The sequence below is a fragment of the Phyllostomus hastatus genome, unplaced genomic scaffold, assembly GCF_019186645.2.
Source record: "Phyllostomus hastatus isolate PE091 unplaced genomic scaffold, TTU_PhHast_1.1 phas_scaffold_46, whole genome shotgun sequence".
Lineage (NCBI taxonomy): Eukaryota > Metazoa > Chordata > Mammalia > Chiroptera > Phyllostomidae > Phyllostomus > Phyllostomus hastatus.
In genome coordinates, this window is record NW_025334032.1 from 12,950,932 (window position 1) to 12,977,140 (window position 26,209).

Genomic DNA, 26,209 nt, shown 5'->3' on the forward strand with positions numbered 1-26,209 from the left:
ACTGGCATTTGATGAACTGATTTTAGCATGTGGGAAATAGTTCACAGTTAAAACACTGGAGAAGCTACTAGTGACGTAGGATGTGTGTATTTCTCACTCAAGGGATCAATGTTACAGTACAAAAGAAAGAATCATTTTAATTAAAACCATATCACTATGGTTGTGTTTTGAAATTTTAAAGCAGTAAATCAGGCATCAGGAAGTAAGATCTGGCTTAGCCCCAGTGACTTCCATACCACGCAGTTAATTATGCTTCCCTGCTAGACAGACAGTTCAGAAAAATGAATTTAAAAATGAAGTCACAATTTAGACTTTGCCTCTTATATTTTAGCATTTAAGTATGAATAAAGGTCCCAGGTCTCTAGTATAAATGGATGTTCTTAATGAAAAGATACAATTTTATTTCCACAATTTCAAATGTTCATCATTCAAAAAAAAAGGTTTAAAAAATGTAAAAACCTTAAAAGAGTTTAGTAAACTGTCTTTGTGTGTTCACTAAAGGATTTAATGACATTACTACTTCACCATTTTACATTACTTTTTTGGGAAGACGGGAGATAAAATACAATGCACATAGAAGATAAAATACTATGTAGAACTGACTATTATACTTCATATCATACATCATATGAGATTTGGAAATTGAGGATCAACCTATTGAGAGAATAGTAACAATAAGAAGTAATGAATACTACATCTAGAAGAAATTCTGCCGCAGCTTACTCATAAAATCTTTTAACCATTAAAAACTCAAGTAATTACAAAAATTCAAGTAATCATTGCAGATACTTAAAGCCACAGTTATCTTTGATAAAGTAGTCCCAAAAAGTCACTGATTACATACAATCCAAATGAAAAAGATGAGAAGCAGTGAATGTGTGTGTGTCTATGAATATAAGGGTGTGTACATCTAGGTGGTATATATCACTGAAAAAAATACACACTAAGCCCAACTCAGTGCACTAACACTTTTCTGACAAAGATCAAGCAGTCCTGGCAATAATCACCTGTCCTCCGTATCCCACTCCCTTCTTTTACTAGAGGCATGATTAAACACATGATTCTTTCTGAATGGTTTACTTTACTTCCCCTCAAAATATTGCTTGCAATACCCTGTTTTCTTTATTTTTACTAAATTCTGTTTAAAAAATCCCTTGTTAAGTCTAAGATTTTATTGCTAAAAATTATAATGATTTTTTTACAGGTGGAATCTCTCATTAAGTTAAAAAAACAACAACTCAACATGGATCCATTAAAAGAGCTTTTCATCTAACATGCTTTAAGGGAGTTTATCTTACCATTACAGTGATTTAGACAAAACTAACATCATGAGCATGTGATAATCAACAGTAAAAGAATAATTACCTTTATATATGAGGGTCAATCTTAACATAGGCCAAAACCTACTAACAAAAAGGAATTGTGTTTTAAAAATAGGTGCCCAGGTGATCATTTCAATATAATAACCACACTCACATTAAAAAACAAACCAACAAAAGAAGAATAATGTGAGAGTTCTAAAGATAAAACATAATTCCCTATTGTCTATATTAGCTTAATTTAAGTATTCAAATTTTTAAAAATGAGACGTATCGGTCAAAAGATAGTGATAATATCTAATGAAAATATTTTGAAACAATGAAGACATGAAGAAGCATGTGTTTGAGTGAATGATTATTTCTAGCCCCTAATCCACTGCTCACTCCTGAGTTTCTAACAGTCTTAATCATTAAACTATCTTTGTGGAGATATGGAAATGTCTAGATAACAAAGGGTCAGAGTAAAAAGTTCATGGTAGGGAGGGGGTGCACATCCCACAAACCTCTTGTCCATTCTACTGTCACTAATCACATGCAATGATATTAATGACCCAGTAATTGTGAGACCGCAGCACTGAAGTGGAAAACATCCATCTGAGGCAGAGTTCAGCTCTGGGTGGCAGAACTTCACCAGTGACTGAATTAATGTTTGCTGACAGTTTAGAATACAACACTGCAGATGAGAAAATATGCCACTCTCATGGCAAAACAGCTTAGATGGACATGAATGTTATTTGCTTTGACCATCCAGACACAAGTGGTAACCCTAATAAAATGCCCTGTCTGAATTTGCCCTAAACATGGACCTGATTTCATTCTGGGGACATGTCCTCTCCTCTAAGAATCCAGAGCAATTTTCCACATGTTTGGTTCAATAAAAGAACACCTTCATCTCCTGGTTTAACATCAGGAACAATGAAACTAGGCTACTTCACTAATGCAAAAAAGCCATTTGCTAAGCACATCTGTCTTTTAGCAACACACAGCTGGGCTCCTCTGTGAAGTGATCAATTATGTGACTGCCAGGTTTTGCCAATCAATCCACCCATCCATCCATCTATTCACCCATCCATCCATCCAGTCATCCATCCATTCATCCTAACTGCAGCACCTGTATTTTGCTAAGAAAATTTTTAGTTTCTTAATCCCTCTACTTGAGAGATTTTTGTTCTTATAATTTTACTATTTAGCAACTTTTTATTGAAGGCCTTAAAGTGCTTGGTAACACTTTTTAAAAAAAGAAGCATAGTATTATGGATGACATGGAAATAGACACATCTAAAAAAAAATTCAGAGTATCTGACAAATTGCTATTAGAATCATCTTATCCTAGTGGCCTGCTGCTCTGTTGGAGGTTCTTCATTCAACTTTGGGGCATATGATTGAAGTTTGTTATTACTGAAGTTATTTATACAATATAGGCCTAGGCATAAGACAGAACATGTTTGATACATACATAGAGTTCATTAGGTATGCATCCCTATCACATGGGGGTCTTTGCTATTGCTATGGATGTGTTATGAATGTATATACATATACTCTTCCCTGTAACTGCAGGTGTGATGTGATATATACAAATACTATCTTTCCTTTCACTGTGTATGCATTTATATGCTTAGTCACTCAAGAGACACTGTCATAAACTAATGGCATTAGTCTAAGGGTCTGACAGCCCTGGTTTGAGTTTGACTCTGACATTTCACGGCCATGTGAATTGTTCTAAACAACTCACACTTTCAAAGTTTCAGTTTTCTCTCAGTGATAAAAATGTCTCTATCACCTGTGTTTCAAGACTCCAAGGTGAAACAGAATATGTGAGGCCACACTTCCCCCTGATTGATCAAACACCCAGCCCAGCCTGAGACTTCATAAGGTTAGGAAAAAATGTGTGACTCTTAAGAATAACATAAATAAGTTTTTCCAAAGTAATCTTTTGTGTCTGTCTATGCTTCTTGGCTATTTCCTAAAGTGTAATATTTTGCTTTAAATTTTGATCTTCATGATGAATATTTAAAAGGCTATTAAGAAAGAAACTTGTTCTGTCTCAAGCTTATATTAAGTCTCCAGTATTGTTCAATTATTTAAAAGTTTCAGTGAACTTTTAAAAAGCTATCAATATAGGTGTTAGAGATATTAAGGTATATTTTATGAAATAGTAAAGGTGGTTTTATTCTGAACAATTCCTAAATAGTTTCTTTTTTTTCCTAAGTAACCTACTTCATTTCTCTCCTATTCTTGCTTTGCTGTTATTTTGTGTATGAGGTACTGGTTTCTTCCATCGCTTTGAGAATCAGAGTCACCTTATTCTTTCATTGGTTATTTTGGGAATTAGAAATAGTGCTCATAGGACTCTGTCTACCTCTAAATGAGATAAGCTATCACTACTGCCCGTGTGATGCCATGGCACATGAACAATCTCACTCTACCATAGCCTTCTCTTCCTAAACCCTGAGTGGTCTGAAATAAGTATCGCAGCATCCATGACTCTCAGACACTCGAGCCAGAAGTTTCTCAGCACAATCTCCAGTTAAGCAGAAGCCAAGGCTTTACTCCTTAAATGCAAAGAACTGAAGCTCTATTCATCTTAAATTCAACAAGAAGTCTTACTGATAATACTCTGGGAGAGCCTTCAATACAGTCAGAGAAGGATTTCACATTACGTTAAAAAAATAGGAATGACACATCTAATTATCAGATTAATGAAATGGCATACTTTCCCAGTTAGTCTTGGTGACAAGGCAACTATGACACATTTTCCTCCTCTAGAAGAATATTTATATTACATTAGGATGCTGCTAAAGTTATCAATAGAAACACAGCACTTTATCTGTATATTAGGGAACTGAGAAAAAGCCTGGCAAAATTGGTTAAATGGCAAATGGGGAAAATGCATATGGAAGGTTCCTATGGGTCCATGTCCTTTGGGTCTTACAGAGGATATGCTAGTGTTCTTGGGCAATTCCATCAACCAAAAGGTAAATAAATGCATGTTTCCTGGTAAGGGAAGCCCATGGACAAAAGAACTTTTATAACACTCCAAGAAGACAAAAAGGGAAGATCTTATAATTAAGTTATGCAGCATTACTGAAACTTGTAAATTTCTAGAGTTTCATTTTATGGATAGTTTTCAAATAAATGATACTTTCCTTAAAAGATTTTATTTATTTATTTTTAGAGACAGGGAAAGGGAGGGAGGAAGAGAGGGAGAAAAACATCTATGTGATAGAGAAACATTGACCAGCTGCCTCCTGTACACACCCCTCAACCAGCAGTGTCTTGACTGGGAATTGACTGGTGACTCTGCCTGGCATGATGATGCCCAACCAACTGAGCCACAGGGGTCAGGGCTAAATGATACTTTCTGAGCCCATCTTCCCCAACCCTAACTTAAAGGAAAGCACAGGTTTGTCTTACCTTCTATTTCATACATCCTCCCCTACTCCAGAAAGACTCATGGTTGTATTCATTTGGTGCCATGGAGGTAAGCACTTTACACATATTTCCGCATTGAAACACATATCATCCCAAGAGGGCAGGCACTGTCATCATCCTCAATTTACAAACAGTCAAGGCAGAGACTGGTTAAGTTACTTGTTAAGGGGCATTCAAGAACACAGGCCTGTCCGCCTCCAGACTCTTAACTACTACGTTAATCTGTAGTTTTAAGTGGTATGTGTGTGTATATTCCCCAAACACCAAGATTCTGATGAACATTCTATCACAAAGATGACAGTTGTAGGTTGAAAATAAAAATGTGTACAAATACTTGAATTCAGTAATTACATGCCAGTTATCAAACATAAATCTTTACCCCAAAGTCAGAGGACATTAAGTGACAGGTTGATGTAGCCATACCACTAAACTTGATGGAAAATGTAGCTTTTGCTACATTTATCATATAAATAATTCATAAAGTAAAACATAATCATGTCACAGAGGCCATACATTCTTATATACTTTAAAAGAAATCTAAATGTAAAAGGATATTTGAAAGTTCCCATAACTATTTTGCTAGGAAAGATACAGTACATTCAGAAAAATTTAGTGCCACTTTCCATACTGCTCCCCAGATATAAGTAAAGCAAAAACAAACAAACAAACAAAAAAACAAAAGAAAAACAAACAAACATATAGCCACATTCAACAAAAATACAGGAGTGAAATCTCTTCTTCTGTTTTAATTTTTTAAAAATAGTGTTTCATTCTTTTTGTGTCAAGTGTTTTAATTTATTTTGCAATTTTGCTCAGCAGTGGAGTCTATGCCTAAAAATAGTAAAGCTGACTGTGGAGCCTTCCAATTTTATATGCTCTGATTTTAAAAAAATTGCTTTGGAGAACTAAACCAGTGAAGGGCTAAGAATGATGACTCTTCTAACTCATTCAGTATCTCTCAAGGAAGAGTTTCCCAAGGCATGGAAAGTGAGGAGTGGTTTTGGAAGGATGGCTGTAAACACACAGGGTGTACCTTATAGAACAACTTTTAATAAAAACCATAATTAGAAATGCCACCCTTTAGGCTGTTTTCCACAAATCCATGTCCTGGCTACAGATATGAAGTAAAATAACATAAAAGCCACGTAAATTAAGTTGGGAGGTTCTCTGAGCATGCGGTGTTCTAAACAACTGGGTCATGACCACTGTTCCCTGAAAAAGTATTAACACAATGGCATTCATTCTCATCTATGTCTGACTCAGTTTTTACAGTGTGATGAAAATCTCTTTGTAGCTATTTTGCAAGATTTTATGCTAAGGTTGGTTAACCAACCCACAGAACCTTCATAAGGTTGGATGTTGCAAAGGGCCAACACACCAAAATTATTGACTCATTCAACTCTATGACCTCTAAAAAAAAGTTGTAAACCAATCACAAGAAGTGTCTACAGAAAACTTCATGGCACAAATATGGATGAAGGCTGAGAACATAGTTAGGAATGCTTTCCTAATAGTAACTGAAGTGTTTACTAAGACAGAACTTCCCTTGACAACAGGCAACTTTAGAACAGTTATTCCATAAGCTCTTTTTATATGTTAAGGACATAATAAAAATACCTATAGATTATGTAAAATGCTTACATATATTTAAGGTAATTAAGAATCTGAATGTAACATAAAATAGGGCTTTTTCACACCAAATGATCTTAACATTCCCACCTTTGGATCATTTAAGATTAGGAGATTTCATTATGCAAGTTTGGCCTATTGCTAATTACGGAAATAGGTCACTTGAAACAGTCAATTCTGAACATTAAGAAAAATATATATATATGTATATAAAATTTTGCCACATGTCAAAGCAAATAACCGTCTATAAGAATTAGTGAGGATTCATAGCATTTTGTCATGTTGTGAGTGGATACTCAGTAGATTTAAAAATATATTTCCAATTAAAAAAATTTATATTTACTTCTGAAATTCAAGAGTATGATGCCTGTTTTAAATCTGTTAACACTACAAATCAAATTAAATTTCTTTAATGAATTTACAGCAGCTCCTATCCACTTCAATTGGAATACAGCCACACTAACAAGAGACCCTCTATTTGATGTGCACATCCAATCATAAAATGGTTGGGACCTGGAGACCTCCATCTTTAGCCAGAACAACAACAGTAGTTTCTAGAGAAGAAATTAAAATTCAAAGAAATAAAGTGACTTTCTTGTTAAGCTCAGAGAGCAGGACTGGAACCCAAATCTCTGGACCCAGTGCTCCTGGAATCAGCTCATCTAGAAAATTACCCTACACCAATCCAGTTCATCAGCAATTTGGACTGTTCCCCTCCAAGGAAATGGAGCACTACTTCAAAGTATCAATTTTCCTCTTTCTCCCCACGGGAAGAAACCAGGAAACAATAATGATGATTTTCATACTGATACTCTTAATTGTGAAGGTACTTACTAAACAGACATTAAGATTTGGAATTAAGCCCATGCAATATATATACATATACATATACATATACATATATATGCAAGTCAAAACACCAGTATTATTAACTGTCTCAAAATGAATTGATGGTTTGAGGTATTAAAAATATACTTGTAAATGTTAGTACTTTTCATCATGCTACCCAGTATAGTACTATTTTAAGTAGAATGTGATTGTGTGTGTGGGGTAGGGGTTGGGTGGGGAGGGAGGACAAGGGAGAGAAAGATTGATGTGGAAAATAGTCACTTCTTAAAATCTCTTAACTGTTTTGGTGCCTTGGGATTCTTGAAGAAGCAAAGAAGCAAAGAAAGTCAACAGTAACTTTTTAAACTATTTTAAACCATTCATTTCCTTACCAGGGAAAGCTGTATATCAATGAGCTTTCCTGTAGGCCGGGTGAGAAATTGGCTTCTGCATTTTCCCAACTTGTGAAACATCTTCCTATGTCTGTGACCCGGTGGAAGTCTTTAACTCACTGTGGAGAGTCTGCATGGACTTCCTTGCACACTTCTGCGCTTTGGGCCCTTTACCCAGCCCTGTGACAATCACCCAACCAGCAGCATTCAAATAGCCTCTCATTGTTTCAAACTTGAAACCCTCAACTCTTATTTTAACAACAATTCTTTTATCCCTGGCTACCACATGCCTTTGTACTGTAAATTATAACTCTAAGGAGAGTTCTGTAGGGCCATCAAGAGCTCAACTACCTGCTAATGAACCTAATATGAGTTTTCAGGAAAAGAAAAATAAGAGATGTCATTATTGTGTAGACTACTATCATAATGAATTACAAATTAAACCGTGCTTCTAAATACAAACCTATCATGTGTTGATAATAAGTCATTCATTATTAAATGTTGGCTACATTAAACAAAAAGATGTTGCTAAAGAATGTGTTTATTTGCATTTCCTGCATATTACTTCAGACTAAAGGCTAACCCCATAATGTCTGCTGAAATCCTACTTGTACTCAGTGGGAATTTACAGAATTTACAAAGCCGTCCTTATAAAGTCATAAACTAAAGTACGCAGAGGAGAATCTGGGTCTGTTAGCTGATCAGCACAGAAGAACCAATTGTTGGATTTGGGGTGCAGGTACAGTTCTAGTGACATACCATTTAACACCATAGGAACATCTGATACTCTGGGGCATCTGCTTTTGCTTTTCAGGTACCCCACCCCATGTTCTTTATATCTTCCATCCTACGGGGGAATTAACCTTCTTACTGAGGTCACTTTTATTTCCCAATAAATGGCATGCTAAATATTAGTGTCCCTGGTAAACAGTCTTACTTAAAATGTCTTTTGAAAAACACTGCCACGCTTCCAAAAGTTTAAGGTTTCCATTTATTTTGCCTAATAACTATAATGTATTTTTAAAGATTTCTGTTATTTTATATACTTTGCTACTTCATCTACTTGTCTCATCCCTCAGAATGCTTTCATTTTCATTTTATAATTATTCTTTAACTATATAATTTAACACTCTCCCTTTTTCTTTGTTACTTATTCTTGCTCAGCCACTCTCTGTGTATCAAACTGATTTAAAAATAGATTCTCAGTCTCTGTGGCATTTCAGGTTTGTAGCAAAGAACAAGATAATTAAACGGCTATGACCACTTTTGTTTCAATTACTAATGTAGTAAAAAATAGTATGTTATTGAGCACTAAATCACTATTCAGTGAATTATTGATTCTGAGCTTAAAAAAGAGCAGTTAGTAGGTTGAGAAAGCAGAGTTTTAACCTGGTCACCAAGAGATGGGTGGGTGCAGCCCATGGACAAGCAGTTCACTGTTCCCTAAGGAACTGAAGTCTGTGGTAGCAGATAAGTGGAGACTCTAACTCAGCAATGTGCAAAATTTTAAACCAAGAAATGAAGAAAAATTACTTCTTTGCCTCAGTGATGCAAACAGCGGTCTCAGTCACTACAGTCACTGTCTCACTGCAGTGACAAAACCCTGGCCCTGGACTACCCATGGTGTTCTGCTAGCATGTGATTTGCACTTAGTTGGCATGTGCTCCAGGGGGTGACTACACAGCCTCCTAAGTGGACAGCAGTTCAGATATAACTCAAAGGATACATAGTGTCTGTTTGTGAAGCAATGTATCAAATCACTGATAGATTTTTTAAAAGTAATTGGTTGAACAACCCCAAGTTTTGTCATGTTCTTCAAATTTGACTATACTCATGTATAATTGTGGTTTGCATGTAATGTCCATCCTCCAAATCTATGAGCTCCATCTCTCCAATGCCTTCATGAGGAAAGGATACATTATACTATCTTGTTACTGTCAAATCCCTAATGCTTAGGCACAGTTTCTGGCATAGAGTAAATACTAAATGAATGAGTGAATGACAGATGGATGAATGGATGAAGAGAGAAGTCACAGTACAAGATTTACCCATTAAATTTCACCAATGGTTCTTAAAAATAGTCTTGTCAGTAGAGATGCTGAGTGTGTGTGTATATATACATGCACATTTATTTCAATACTATAAAAACTCTAGGAGATTTTTTTCTCTTTAGGTATTTATATTTAATGAGTAGTATTAGTACAGGGTCCCACATTCAATTAAGGTTTCTTAAAAAAAATAGGCAATTTTCAAAGATACACCAAATGTTTGCCACAATAATAATTTTAAGGAAACAAAAATTGATACAAACCTATTTAGCTTACCCTAATTTCTGTAAAATAAATAAATAGAATTATACTTACATATAATGTAATAATCTTTGTTCTTCTGAAATTCTAGACCCCAGAGGTTAGGGCTGAACTCCTGAAACTTGATAGTGAATTTTACATCTTGGTCTGGTCTGGCACAGTTGAGGAGAGGCGTGTTTTCCTTCTTAATAGTGCATCTGTCTGCTTGGTCTTTATCAACCATATAAACTTTATAATATTCATACTGGCCAACAGTTTTAGAGTCCACTTTGGGGCAAATAATATCCAATTTGTCTCCTATCTGTGGGTATAGTACCAGTCCTTGTCCAGGTAGAAACCTAAAAGCATTAAAAAAAAAAACAACACTGAGTTGATAAAAGTTGACAGTATTAATAATCACAATACAGCCAGATGACATCAGTAATTCCAAACTATAATTTGATAAATCCACACTTTTATATACCAAAATATCTTAGTTCAGATCAGCAAGGGATGAATGCTTTTTGGAATTAAACCTTAAAGAAAAGAAAGAAGAAAGAACTGCTCTCCTTACCCTATGCAGTAAGACCAGTCAACCTGCTGACATTTCTTCACTATCCCCTCGCTTAGAACAGTTCAGGGCTCCTTTGTGTAACTTCATAATAACTTTGCCTCCTGGTGAGTCAGACCTTCCCACCTGTTTGTTATTTTTTAACCATTGGCAGCCTTCGTTTATTGGGCATGCCACAGAGAGATGGCACTGGTGCCAGAGAACAGTGGTTGCACTAATACTTTGTTGTCTTGTTAGTTTCCATTGGCTGTTGATGTTAATTAACAGACAAGTTTCATCAAGAATGTTTCAAATTACTTATCATAATTAGTCAGTCACTGATCAAACAATGGGTTTTTTATTACACTGAACAAAAGAAATGTCTTACAAACCCATAAAAGATAACTAGAAATAATTAGTTGTAGTACTGATTCAGCTGCAAGATGAAGAGTCCCTGACTGGCAAGGGCAGCAACTACTGTCCTTGCTCCACCCACCCTTTTCCCCTTCCCTTGAGATGTATTTGCTCCAATTAATTCTTAGAAGCAAATCTTTAGAACTATGACAACTGATACAATATCCCCTTAATGCTTACAGCTAAAAGCTTTCACCCTCCCCTTCCTCCTCCTTGCTAGCCATGCTGCTGAAAGATCTTTCTTAATGGGGAATTTCTCTGAGAAACTGAAACAAGAGCTTTCTAATGAACATCCTTCTACAAATGCTAACACTTAGAAATCCCAGCTCTTTCCTCTGTAAGCAGCCAAGCCTTCAAGCTCATTAAAATATTAAAGCCTGAGAACAAAGCAACATGCCCGAATCCTTCCAATCCAACCCTTTATTTAATCGGGAAGCCCACCAGCCATGACAATTAATGGGTTGTAATTCACCAAGAGAAAGCCAGGATGATGAGGCACCCCCGATTTCAAATACATACCATGAAAACAGGTTATGATTTATGCTCATGAATGGTATTAATTTTCTGAAAATGGCATGAGGCTGGTTATGAGGCATCACAGAACATAACAGAAATTATACTACAGAATACTCTTCACAGCAGGAAAAATGCATGTTGCAGACAGCGGTTTGTCAGCTTCCTTGGGACACTGTTTTACAATCCCAAAGAGAGGGTAGTATCCCTTCCCACTTTTTTACTGAGCTTTTTAAGCCAGGGCATATGACATTTATTCATTAACAAAAAGAAAAAGAATGAAAGGAAGGACTGGAGGGAGAGAGGGGAGGAGGGAGGGAAGGATGAAGAAAGGACAAAAATCACCTAACAAAATTTCAAAATGGCTTTTTTTATAACAATGATGAATTTCATACAAACATGTATGCATACTTGAATTTCTCTACAACTTTTAACAAATGAGGACCACCACTTAGTAAGAGTCATAAGAATCTGTCTCTGACCTTCTTGACCATTTCTACAGTTTTCTGGGGAAATTCAACTACTGGAAGCAGCAGGACTCCTTGGGTATTCCCTCCACCTCCTGAGTGTCAGGTAGTCTCTCTAAGTAATTCCATTTGCTTTGTGAATAAAACAGAAACTCTGAGTTCCGGTGGAGGTACTGGAGGACTGAATTAGGATGTCTGTGGACGAGGCTTTTCAGCCTTTACCGCAGCCCCCCACAGTGATTCTGATGTGTCTCTCTGGTTAAGCAGTGGGGGCAGGATGCCTAGCAGTCAGTACAAATGATATACGGTGAGCATGACCTCACTCACCTGCCTGACACGTCCTTTTTTTTCAGTTTTATTCCTTAACCTTCTTAAGAAAATCTTCACTGCATCCAAGAACCAGAAGCCAATTCCTGCTTGGGTTCTCACTCCAATCCAAATATTTTCTACCTTATATCTCCTCTTTTAGTAGCTGGCACAGAGCAATCTCCACATGTAAGATGTTGTTAGAAGTATTCCTAAATCACAACCAAGGTCTGCAGCCCGGATGCCTGTACCTGCCTCCTCTCAAAGTTCTGATCTTTACACTCATTAACTTTTACATGGACCACAGGGGGCTTGCCCATGCTTTAGATATCAGGATCCTTAGCAGCCAGAGGGACATATTTTCTTGTTCTTCCAGTCAATTATTTTTTTTTAATGCATCAGATCCACCTCCACCCCCACCCCACCACACACACAAACTGTATATCATCTCTTCATATCTTAGAACACTCTGACATCATACCCTATGTCAAAAGTTTGGCTCACTAAGCTCTTTCTCCATTCAAAATGCTCCTAGGATCCTGTTTTTTCATGAGATAAATTTTATTCCTGTTTAACTGAAGACTCATCAGGTTTCCTCCCACCCATGTAAGTAACTCCTCGTGACTCTCTCTTCACTCACCGACTCTGAGTTATAGCTTTTACCAGTGCTGATGGGTGGGGTCAAGAATTTATAATGACATTGGCTGGTATGCTACCCAAATCTCCACGTTCTAGACCACATTTTCAAAAGGCACAAATCACATGAGAAGTGGTAACAGTAGTGATGCGGGAATGATATATGGGGAGGGTAACCCAGGAGATGGCTTATCAAAATAGAAGGGAATGGGAAGAACCTCAAATTTCAATAAGGTTATTTAATATTGCTCAAGGAAAGTAAATCTCAATAAAACTTACTATTTCCAATGCTTTGAAAAGAATCAGTTCACTTTTCAGAATAAACTGTGGCAAAAAATGAAGCAAGAATTTTATCCTTTTCCCTGAAAAAGTAATCACTTCAAGAGTTCCTTAAAAAATTATTGCTTCTATCCTGGCTGGTGTGGCTTAGTGGATTGAATGCCAGCCTGTGAAACGAAAGGTCACAGGTTCAATTCCTAGTCGGGGCACATGCCTGGATTGCGGGCCAGGTCCGCAGGTGGGGTAGTATAAGAGGCAACCAATCCATGTAACTCTCACACATTGATATTTCTCACCCTCTCTTCCCCTTTCTCTAAAAATAAAAAAAAAATCTAAAAAAAAACCAAGAGAGAAACTGAAAAAACAATCCCATTTACTATATAAAAAATTACTGCTTCTATATTTAAATCCATACAAAAAGACCCAATACTTGAGTGCTTTACAGGTTTACTTTTTAAGCATATATATATGCTTTTTATATATATATATAAACTGGTTAGCATACCAGAGACTTTAATTGATGAAGTTATAGTTTCTCAGCAGACAAAGGGTGTGGCTGAGCATTGAGCCTGAATGAATCACAGGTCTCTTGCACACGTCACCACTATGTGCAACGGAGCCCCTGAATCCACCTTCTTCCCTCCCAGGAACCTCACAGTTTCTCAGGCAACATGGGAACAAACAAGAGTAATGTAAGTATAACAACTAAAGCAACTTATTTCATTCCAGAGCCTGGGTGATAAAAAGAGTAGAAGATCCTGATCGTCAGAGATTTACAATCTAGCTCCCTAAGGATAAGCAGGTCCCTTGTTGTCTGAGTCAATACTGAATGCCCAAGGGACTGACATATGGTAAATGCTCAATAAGTAATGTATTAGTTGAAAAAACGTGAAAGAAAAAATGGAAACCAAAATATACACAAATAAAATTAAGTCAAATTAGGTGCCACAAACTATTTGCAATTATAGGCATGGAAGGAATTCTCAAGATAGGACCACCTAGAATTGGGACAGGGCTGTGGTGACAGCAAAGATGAGATTTCCAGAAGGCACCATCCCAGGCATGATGGTATTTCTGGAGAACAAGGAGCCATGCAGATAGAATTTCAGGCCTGTTCTTTCTGAAAGGATTTATGAGTATCAGAGGTCTTCTACAATCCCTTTGTATTAAAAATACAAGGCAATTAACCACCTCCAGAACCACTAATAACAAAAACACGGCTGCTTTTGAGCACTTGCTCTTTGCTACACACTTATCAAAGCACCTTACATCTCATTATCTTCATTTAATCATTGTATACGTACCTAACACACAAAACAGATGAGAACATATGTGTGTCAAACATGAGGCACAGTAGGAAAAGCCCCCTTTTTCTGCACACTTTTCAGTTCTCACTGCATTACATTAAAGCATAAATATGGCTTGTGAAATGCATTTTGTTCTAAGCTGAACTTTTTATAGTTAAGCCATAAAGTTATGGAAAATCAAGAAAAAATCAATATACACCCAAGCTTGTGAGCATCACATAAAGTCTAGCTCCATGTCAATCACCTAGGTTGTGCCCAAAGCTGAGGCTGTTTTTGAGGTAAGAGAACCTGATACCATGGCTCACAAAGGCAGCAATCTGGTATCTCTGCCTTTCTCCCAAGGAGGCCAACCAGAAGGTAAACCCCAGGAGACCAAGAACCAAAAGGAACTGCCCAACTATGTGTAATTTGTGTTTGAAATGTAATATTACAGATGGACTCTAGAAAATTTATGAGAATCATTGAATGTAACTGAAAAATGGGGTGAATTTCCTAATAATACAATTTTTGAATGGAAAACAACATATTTCATAATATCAAAATCAAGTCAGTAAACATAGAGTTCTATTTCTGAAGCTAGGTCATTATATTTAGATTTTGTTACCTGAAGATTGCTTAGAGGTTTAATACTTCTGACAATATAGTACATGTATGCCCCAAATATTTTGTAATATGCAATAACATACTTATCCTATGTTGACCTAGACAGTGTCAAAAAAAATAACTATGATGATGACAACTGACTAATTTTAAATTACTAACCTGACTATCCACAGCGGATATAAATACAGATTTCTTTCTGTGTGATGAAAAAATGTCCATCTTGTAACCAAAAGAAGCATAGAGGGAAAACCCCATAGTTTCAACTTATACTGCACAGGTGAGGTTGCTTTTACTAAACTACATCACAAACAGAAAGTGGTTAGTGGTGTCATTTAATAAAGTCTGCTGGTTTTAATTCAAAACAAAAAACAAAGAAGACCAACAGTGCTACACATCCTACATAGGAGACAGAACATTGCCAGGCCAGTTTCTTCTCTGAGCCAGGCTACCCAAGGTCAGAGCAGACACCTTGCTGTTTTTCTGAGAAGGAGAAGCTGAATTTTCCTCCCCATTGGGAGAACCTGGGGCTCAGGACTGCCTACTGGACATTGGTGCTGTGGCTTCGTGTTTCTTATTGGATTAGAGGGCTTCCTTGGAACACTACGAGAGTGGGGCGGACTGAGCAGAATAGGCAACTTCTATGGTTTTTCCCAATGAATCATTCTCAAGCAAGACAATATATGTGATGACTTCTAATCAAATATAGAGCCAGCATAATGTGGAATAAAATGGAAACCCGAAAAAGGGTTCCAAAGTTAACCTGCCTGAAATGAAATGATTTGATGTAAGATATGTTTTTATCTTCTGATTACCTATTGAACTTAATCCAAGTTTTTAAAAGTTACTCTGAAAACCCGAGTATAATACTTCCATGGGGAATACTTTATAACCTAAATTAGACATTAATATTTAATAATCTAAATTAGATCTCTAATTATCTAAATTACACATTTCAACTTCATATTCATCGTTGTAGAAACTATTTTTATAATATAGCCATCATGCAATACGGTCTTCTTTAATGTTTTAATCCACACTAGGAACCCATGCTTGTTTAAAAAGCTTAGCATAATGCTTTTAAAGCATAAACCAGCCACTAAGAGTTGAGGGATCATGACACCAAATTTTCTTTGATAGAGCAGAACATCACATGTGATCTCAAGTTGGGATTCTTCTATTGCTCAGTATTGCATTATCAAGTCGCCCGGGATAAATCAGATGGAGGCAGTGATTGCCAAACTGACTCAGAAGCAGTCTGAACCTGGCTAGATGAAACGAGGATTCCTGGGAAGCCAGGAGCTAAGAAGTTTAGGAATAACTGTGTAGTGGAACAACAACTACACTTCCCAGCCCTCTATGGACCTCAATTTCTCTTGCTTCTCTTTTCTCTTCTACCCACTCTTGACTTGCCTGAGACCATGACACATGCATGTCAGGGCAACCATCCAATGACTTCTTTCACTTTTCCTAAGGTTGTCTAAAGTATGGAGGTAATCTAGAACAGACAAATCACTGGTAATAGTATGTGAAAATACACATAAAATACAAATGACCTGCATCTTCTAAAAAAAGCTACACAAGGAGGTCAATGATTGAAGAGTATCTCGAACTACCATACAAACAAGGGCAAGTCAATATGTTGTAACTGAGTACATAAATATCAAGCTGACACAAAATGAAAGAGATCAGGATAAAAACATATTGACGAGAATGACCAGTTTCTGTGTCTAAACAAATTCTGGGTCAGGCAAAGCCCCTTCAGTCAGATATGACAATGGTGTTTCTAATTCAAAAAATGTCAGCTCAGATCCTGAGCCATTTCTACGTACTGTTATGAACATAAAAATCTATTTAAGTATCTGAAATTTCTGCATACTTATGAACGGCATTATCCACCTGAAAATAGAACCCTGGTACTCATGTAACAGGACCGATGCAAACCCTGCCAATATGCAAACTGGGGGGACAGGAGATCCACACAGGATGGTCTATCTTTGGAGCAAATTGCCAGGCAAAATCAGAATCCTAAGTAAACCTAGATTACCTTTTCCATGGACAATTATTTTTATTTTTCCTTTCATTTCAAAATTATATCTTTAGAGTATATGATGCATACTCTAATTTTTAGCTTTCAGTGTTTTTCAGAATTATCTGCAATAAACACTACATGATTTGTGATCAGACTGGTACATTTCTTTGTACAGTTTCAAAGAATAAGCTATGTCATATTCTTAACCAATTTTTCAAAACTCTAGTTTTTAAAATAAGCATTTAAAATATTTAAAGCCTGCAGACTTTTTAACTTTTTGGACACAATTCCTTAGAAAGCTTAACTAAAAAGAGTTAATACTGTGAATTGTGATCTGTTTACCTAATCAATCTTTGAACCCAGAGAAGCTGTAGTAACAGCTAGCATGCAATGTACAACTGGTTCATTCAAATATGTAAAAAGTATGGGATAGACACAATTTATGCTTAATCACTGAGTTGCACAAATCTAGGCACTGGCTAACATTTTAAGGACTCAATAGTCACTTAAGGAACTCTAGGAACAGGTTTACCTTAGCAGTGGGGACACCAAAAACCGTATTACATCCTAACATAGGTTTATTCACAAATCAAAGTTCTGTATTAAAAACACTTTAAGTTTATCACATTTTAGAAAACATGCACACTTTCCCATAAAATACTTTGATTTTTATTTTAATTAAATGTCGAAGACTGCAGGGAAGAAGGGCAGTCGGTTTATAAAATGAGTGAGTCTGCTATTCTGAATGAGGAAAGCACTCTGCTGCTTTGCTGTTAACTGACTGCTCTTCCCAGTTACCTCCTGACAAAAGATGCACGTTACTCTAGAGAAGCCCAAGCACTTGACCCATAACTTCACCATGTACTTGGGCCTATCATGTCTATATGGAATTAGAATGGCATTAACACAGAAGCCCAAGATTCCATTCAGAAATACTCTATGAACTTGGGAATATAAATATTCCGGAAGAACAACAAATTCACGAGTGTGAATTGAGTAGCACATTTCATAAGCAGGCAGAATATTCAGTCTTGTATTACTTTCATTCAATGATAGAATGCTGCTACCACTTAATGAGACATTTTCTATATGGTCCCCAAAGGAGAGATTTTTATAAAATTAATAAATAAAAGCAGGACCCTAAAAAGACATAGGCAATATTAGCTATGAGAAATACTCAGGGAAAAATTTTTCCTTTTTTGTGGATAGCACTTTACTGCCCCCTTTTGCACTTTAACATCAGAACAAGTTTCTGTTCCAACTTACTCTGAAACCAGAGAGATAATGGAGTGTAGCTATAGGATGTCAGGTTTATACAGAATTAGGTTACCAGATCCCACTGCTTGGACTAACAAGTAATTACTTTAAAACTTCCAGCGAGCACACCAGCACCACCATCTTTCTCAGTGGCTTTAAACTTCCAAGAAATAAAGTAGTAATGGGAGGCTGTAATGGACATTTTCTGCTTTAATTCGAATGTGTATGTGTCTTTGAACAATTGCCTGTTTCCACAGGTGCCCCTTCTTTCACACTTTTCTGAAACAAATATTATCTGCAACATGAACCTGATTTATTCAAGGAAAAGAAAAGGGGCATAAGAGCAGGCTCTACAATTTGGGACTATTAAAGTGTTATAAGTCTGAAAACTAATAGGAGGGGTATGTATTTCAAACTTCACACCAATGACAAGCAAAATCTTTTCAAGACAAGGAAAGATGAGAAGCACAGGAATTCAAATGCACTGTGAGCCTACAGGCACAGAAACCAGTTTAGCAACTCTTCAAAGTGAGATGCTACAGTATTTGTGCCTCTCCATCTATGCATACACTTGAAAAACGTATTAAACTAGTCTAAAGAAAAGTTTTATTTATAAAATTCTAATCTGCAATACAGAGCTAGAGGACCTCATTCTTGGCCCAGTGACCGCGATTTGCATTTAACAGTATGTGTGTGCTGTTGTGTATAATTTTATTTAAACTTAATCCATTTCCCTCTGTCATTCCACAATCACCATACAAGTCTAAGTAATATTAAATTTCACAGCCTGCAATGCTGCACAACTGAATGAAAACGGAGTTCTTTTGATGTTAATCTTGTCTTTTATTTGTGATACAATGCTCAAAGCACTGGTGGCTAAAGTAGATTTTATTTTTAAATGTTCAAAGGTAATATTTTCAACTTAAATTTTCTTTCATGAATATAACACAAGAATTTAATTAATTTTTAACTATACAATGATTTTCACTGGGAAAAAAACATGCATTTCACAGAAGGATAACCTATAACGAGCTGAGACTGAAAAGATGTCTTCATAAGTCAAATTTTAAGTGTGTAATACCCAAATATCATTGTTTTCTTTTCACAGATTCACTGAGACCAGTTAACCTAAAGCAACCTTTACCATAAGACTTTCACACAAAAAAAGAAAGTCATGCCATGAATTTTGTAGTCAGGTAAAACAAAACTGAGGGACCTGAGCAGTAAGTCTGAGATGCTATGATGTACAGTGGGAAAGTGAACAAGAGAGTGAATCACTAAAGCCAACCTTTGTCGTGCTGGCTTGACCACGCTGGCTCCATTATCGAAACAAGTATTTCATAACACTCAGTGCAAGCTGCTTTCCCAACTGTAATTTATTTGCACCTGTATGGTCTTGTTCCAAACCGTGCTTTTAGCAAGAGTCTATAAAGGAAGGTGGAACTCTCATTATTTACAGGTGAGGCTACAGAAAGAAAAATGGCTTTCATATAGAAAGAAATTTAAAGTGCATTTCCAGAGGGTTCTCTGTTGTTTTAGATATAAGTGTAGAGATATATTTGATCATCTACCCGAGTGGGAAAATCACAGAGATGAAAGGCACATGTAAATCATACAGGCAATGGGCTGGCATTTTAACGACGCAAAGAAATGGAATTGAGCTCTTAGCACATAGCAGTATCGGAACCTGGAATTTGGGTGTATCTTTTCTATGACCCCTCTCATCCTTTTCATTCCCATCATCACATTTAAAACATTTTTTTTCAATTTGGCTTTTTCAGAAAAACAATTCATCCATGTTTAATGGGTGAATAAAACTTTGGTGGGGCAAACAACTCTAAAGGAAACGGTGTGCACACCAAAGGGGTCCAGTGCTTGCTGTTCGAGCTGGAGTGTGACTCTGGGACTGAGCCTGTCATGTTTACTCTGGGCCCCAGGCCCCTATCCTCCCAATATGTTGCATAGAATGAGTGGTCAATAGTTGTCTGTGTAAAGAAAGAATACATACTTTAATAAGCAAGGTTTAAGAAGAGACAAATTCTTTCAGTTCTTTCTTGATGTAAGGCAAGATTCTTCTTGCCAGCCAAGCATAATACGTCTAGCCACACAATTTATAGGGCTGTGTGTAATTACTTCACAGCCACCTAAATGGCTGCCTCCTGGATGCTTCCTCCTTCCCATGCTCCAGAGCAGAGTCAAGGCTAGGTCTGTGGTGGGCATATGACAGGGAACATTTTCTTGTACTTTTCATAGCTGGTGACACCCCAGAGAGTAGAAGGAAGAGAAATAAAGCAGGCTGCACAACAGCTAGGTCTGCACTGATAATGTGTAAAAAAATAAAGCCAATTGGGGTACTAACTTCTATACATATCACCCCAAAACTGAGAATGGCATGACAGTGTAACTTTGTGGACAATATATTTCCTGTTCAGTCATCATAAGCAGCCTGGAATTACCTTGGCCAAAAAAACAAAAACATCCCATAAGTTAAATACTCTTAAGTTATTCAAACAAGCTGCACTGAACTAAAATGAAGGAAATTGGACAGGAGGAGGTAAGAGGATGCCCTGGAGCCCTCTAAAAGGAATCAAGATCTGCTTGATCTTGCTTGAGACCTCCAGCTGGCTGCTTGGTCTACAGGTATAAGCAGACGATGAGTCTCGGGGAAATGCCATCCAGGGAAATGCCATCCAGAGAGGCTCACTCTGGAATCAAGAGAACCCCAGGCCCACCAATATTTGTCGCCTGGCTTCCCAAAATAAACTGCTCCAAACTTGCAGAACATCAAAAGCCAGATGGGCTATACTGAATGAATCCACAGGCAAGCAGCCAGAATCCCAGTTTGCTATAGAAATAGGCCTGGACTTGATTTGAGTCTTCTCAGCTCTGACAAGCTGGAAGCTGGCACAGCTCCCAAATCCAAAATAAAATGGCATTTAATTGTGACTAGACTCTAAAAAAGATGTCATACTATCTCCTTAGCTTGACACATACTCCACAACTAACTAAATGCAACTCTCCTAGAAAATCTGACGTCTTCTCCCAGCAAAGAAACAATCAAATATTTAAATTTTAAAAATGAAGATGTTAATAACCAGAGGAATAATACCCAGTAAGTACCTTAATATTATATACTTATTTTTAAAGATTTTATTTATTTTTAGAGAGAGAGGAAGGGAGAGAGGAGGAGAAAAATCAGTGTGCAGTTGCCTGTCACATGCCCCCTACTGGGAACCTGGTCTGAAACACAGGTATGTGCCCTGACTGGGAATTGAACCAGCGGCTCTTTGGTTTGTAAGCCGGTGCTTGATCCACTGAGCCACACCAGCCAGGGCAATATTATATACTTTTATAACTATCTAGTCTCCACTGGGTACAACCTTGTTACAGCAAATATTTAAAGGATCCATTTAGAATGGCATGCCCATTAGAGGAAAAACTGTAAGACAAGGAAAGAATTATACTCCAAACTTTCTTGTTATCCACCTTGTATGTGCTGCTTTGAGCAAACACATACTTAATTTAGTATACAAATTCTGCTTATTCCATGCAACAGCGTAAGAGAGGCAGGAAATCAGGAGGGATTCTGGAACCAGAGTAATCAGGTTCAAATCCAGACTGTACCACTTATTAGCTAGAGGGCTTTGGGCAAGATAATCAACCAATCTGTGCCTCAGTTTCCCCACTGGTATTATAGAGATCATAAAATACCACTCTCAGATGGTTACTTTGAGGGTTGAATGCATCAGTATCTGTCAAGTAGTTAGAATAGCAGCTGGCACATAGTAAGTGCTATACACAATTTTGTTGAATAAAATATACCATGTCCACCACGTAAGTAGGTTTCAAAATAAGAAATATCATTTAACATTAATGCAAAAAATGCTACATTGCTCATGCCTACAGGTTATATTTGTTTTCATTCAACAACCCAATCTCTTACTATACCTGAGTAGAACACACAAGTGAATTCTGCCCAGGCCTTCCTCCACCCATGGTGAAGTTGTAAGAGCAGTTTCAGGGTTTTAAATGTCACTACATTAGGGATAGAGAGCACAAAAGAGAGTATCTGATTTGGTGGTAGAAGGGAAATAAAAAGGTGCTTCGTATAGTAGAAAAATCTTAAAGAATACATAAATGTCTGGCAACAAAACAACTACAATTTTACATCAGAGACTTTAAAAGGTGAAAGTGCCATGTTATAATTTTTATTATCATTTTACTTTTATTTATTTTGCACTTGCATGTCAAAAGCAAATTGTACCAGAGCTCGGCACACAATAGATATTCAATTAACTTTAATTAATAATAGCTGACATTAATTGATCCATTGTGCCAAGCACAGAACTAAATAAACTCTTTAAATCCTCACCACAATTCTATTACTCTTTTATTCAGTACTATTATATTATTGTCCCCATTTTAGAGACAGGACAACTGAGACATAGAGGATAAATGCTCCCAAAGTTACACAGCTAGAAAAATAACTGAACTGGGCCAGGCTCACACAGCCAGATTCCAAAGCATGTACTCTCAACTAAACTGAAATAGCACTTGCCCAGCTGTCTGCTTAATCGAATTGCGTGACCTTTCCATGATCAACACAAGCCTTTTCAAGTAAGGTACTGCTAATTCTCATATTAATGATAGCTGAAAAATCACTACTGGGTTTGCTATACCACGGCACCGATTTGTTTCATTTGTGAGTTCTGTCTTTGACTCTATGCTCAGATAAAATAATGTAGATGTTTGCAGATGTACACCTTCTAGACACACAGCACCCTCAGCTAATGTGTTATAACTTTGAGTTGCTTATTTCAGATACTTACCGTGACTTTGCTTACAAATGCCTGCTGTCTCCCTGGGCTGCTTTTCTAGACACCTCTCCAGAATAAACACCATTCCCTTCCTCTGAGTTCCAAGTGCACAAAGTTCCCATGTGCCACAGCACACACTGCTTTTGCTTCTACCACGATTCCCTCTACTCCTCTTAGGATTTAAATCTCTTGAGGGTAGAGCTGTTCTTTGTATTCTCAGAGCCTAGTAATAAGACCTCACAGTTCATAAATGCTTGTTGAATAGATCAACGAATTATCCACTATCAGTGATCCCTATGACCTCCAAAGGGGAAAAAATGGGAGCACAGAGCAGTGAAGTAGGACCAGATTTCTTCAGAGATCCCAAAACAGCCTTTAAGAGGATGATGACCTAATGCTGAGTAGTTTTCCAAAAAAGCTGATCTATGGCAATGGTTCTCAACTAACTGAGAACTAGTCAGAAATGTAAATTTCAAGCCCCACCTAGACCTCAGGAAACCGGAAATCTGGGGGCAGGGCCACAATCCTGTTTTAACAAGCCCTCCAGGTGATTCTGATGCCCGAACGTTCCAGAGCCGCTGGTCTCTAAAGATCGACCTCCAGTAGCAGGTGATACGTTAACATACGTTTGGGTTGTGTCTGTTCATTCAACTAATACCGGATGTCAACGCTAGCTACTAGATAATGATGAAATAATACAATTCTTGTCCCTGCCTTTTAGGGACAGGTGGTGAAGAAGATTAAGACTTGAATATGAATCATGACTGCAGTGTGTAATGATGTTCCTATGCCCTAGGTATTTAATCAAAGTGCTGTGGGATTACAGAGAAAACATTTGAAGAAATTATGTTTGATCTACTACATCATAAAGAGAGGGCACTCATCTAGGGGAAACTGTGAACTTTATAGATTGTTCACTGTAATAAAAGATCCATTTTTCTATAGGTACAGGCAGATTTGGGACTGATGAATGCTTGTTTTTATCCAAAATGTACCTCAAATACAGTTCTTGTAGTTAAATGAAAACTGTCATTTTTTAATATCTTCTGCAGGTTGATATATTTTGAGCTAGACTTGAACATAACTGGCCCAGCTCCACTCACTTATTGGACAGTTCCTGTTCAGGCAAATATTTTCTGGCCAGATTCAGAAGCATTACATCTGGTGGTGGAACCACACTGGGCCTCACTGGGGTCTAGGCTGGAACATGAGAGGCTGAAGAGAAGCTGGAAGAAGACATTTCAGACACTCTGACTCTCTAGGTCAGAGATTTTGATATACACAGGCGTAAGGTATCCTGCAGGGAGTGTAGACTGGGGAGCTACAGTAGGGTAGGCAGAAGGCAGGGAGTTGCACCCCCTCCCCCATCCTGCAATGCACATCCCTACCAAGCAAACTGAAGCCTAGAACATTTTCCTGCAACACTAACACATTGACATACTGGTTTCAAAAATGTGGGTAGCACTCATAATTATTCTAGGTGATACAGGAATAATCCGTACATGAAAAACAGTAATGCCTCGGGTGCAATAGGTACTTAACTAGCAAGTTTTGGACAAATGGTCCAGGGACTGTAGTCAAAACTATACGCAACCAAACTTAAATGGAGAAAATGAACTAGAGTGTTTAATAATTTTATATAGAACCTATGAAGAATCTATAATACTTGCAAAGTTTTCAAAGCAAGGCAGAGCACCAGTGGTTCATTCCCAGCATTCGGAATGTCTGCCCACTACTGGGAATAGTCAGAACGTTTATCTACCCATGCTTTAAAGAAAGAAAACAGCAAACTATTAATACCTCACCATAGCCCATTTTCTGTATATTCTGTTTAGAGTTACTAAGAGCAGAAATAACAACTTGTTTTTCTTTAATGGAGCATTCTCCTACTATGCTTTTTATTTGAAGTCAGCAAGCATGCACTCACCTGTCACAAAATGCTTTGGGCTAGAACTACAAGTTTGAATTTAAACATGAAAAAGAAAAATAAAGACCCACTGCTGATTTGCTTCAGGAGCAACAGCAATAGGTTTACCTGGCATTCAGTGAGCACAGAAAACATTTCATAATTGATTACCTATTCTAGATTTGGTGATCAATTCTGAATCTGTTAGCTAGATTCAACCATCCTTATCTTTAACACTTGTGAAATATGTTCACAGAAGGTAAAACAAACCTAAATGTTGGATGATGGTTAGTAAGCAAGTGGCAAGGCTTTTCAGCCTTATTTCTTTAATCACTTTAACCCTGTTCCTAATAGAAAGCTAGAGGCCAGGGCAATCCAACTTCTTCTTTTGTCATCTGCCTGCCATAAATATGCACCAGTTTGCAACAGAAAAGCTGAAGGAGGCCGCAAGCTTGCTGGGCATTTATCATGCTCTGTTCCCTGTTAACAAGCAAATACTTTAGCTGAATGGGCTATTAGCAATCATTGTCAAATGTAGAATGCAAGGTGCTTGGATGTGACCAGCTTGTAAATTACGGGGTGTCCCTTCTGTCTGATGAGTCTAGACAAGTGCAATGGATCTTTTGATATAGATTAATGAATTAAGTTAGAAAGGAAGGTAAAGAAGTAGGCACTAGGTATGGCAGGTCTGTGCGCAATCATTTAAAAAATATTTTTAATCTATGACAGCCACATAATAAAGACCAGAAAAACAGGCAATAAATGCAATAAATCTACAGCCCAAAAGAGATCAAGTCAGCTGTCTCAGAACTAGGAATAATCAATGAAATGGGTCTGAAATAGAATACTTAGCACTAATGAAGATTTTCAGACACTCACAGAATTAGTCCCCATGTTTCTGTTAAGAAAACAGCACTGAATCCCCTTGAGCCAGCCACTCCAACACAAAAAACACTGGGGTGTTTGTAGCTTTCAGTATTGTCAATGTCTTAAGAGTTCAGGCTCTCCTAAAGAACTGCTAAAACTTTTCTTCAATGCCAAATAGGAGGCAATAAAGCAAATATTTCCTTTTTGGTTCGACCCAATTGTGGATGTCACTCTGCATGTAACTCAATCATGGCTTCAATGGCTTATTTTGCTTAATGACTAAAATGGAAAGTGTGCAAGGCAAAAACACAAGTACAGCTTATTTACAAGGTTGTTCAGTACAAGGGGCAGTAAGAGTCAACGGCATGAA

General features: G+C 37.3%; 1 protein-coding gene across 1 annotated transcript in view; it reads right to left on the reverse strand.

Annotated features, from left to right (window-relative positions):
- EFNB2 (ephrin B2) overlaps positions 1-26,209 on the reverse strand; it is a 50,401-nt gene that overhangs the window by 17,477 nt on the left and 6,715 nt on the right. The window contains exon 2 of the mRNA XM_045821492.1: positions 9,964-10,247. Within this exon, the coding sequence (XP_045677448.1) occupies positions 9,964-10,247 (284 nt within the window). The remainder of the gene's footprint in view (positions 1-9,963; positions 10,248-26,209) is intronic.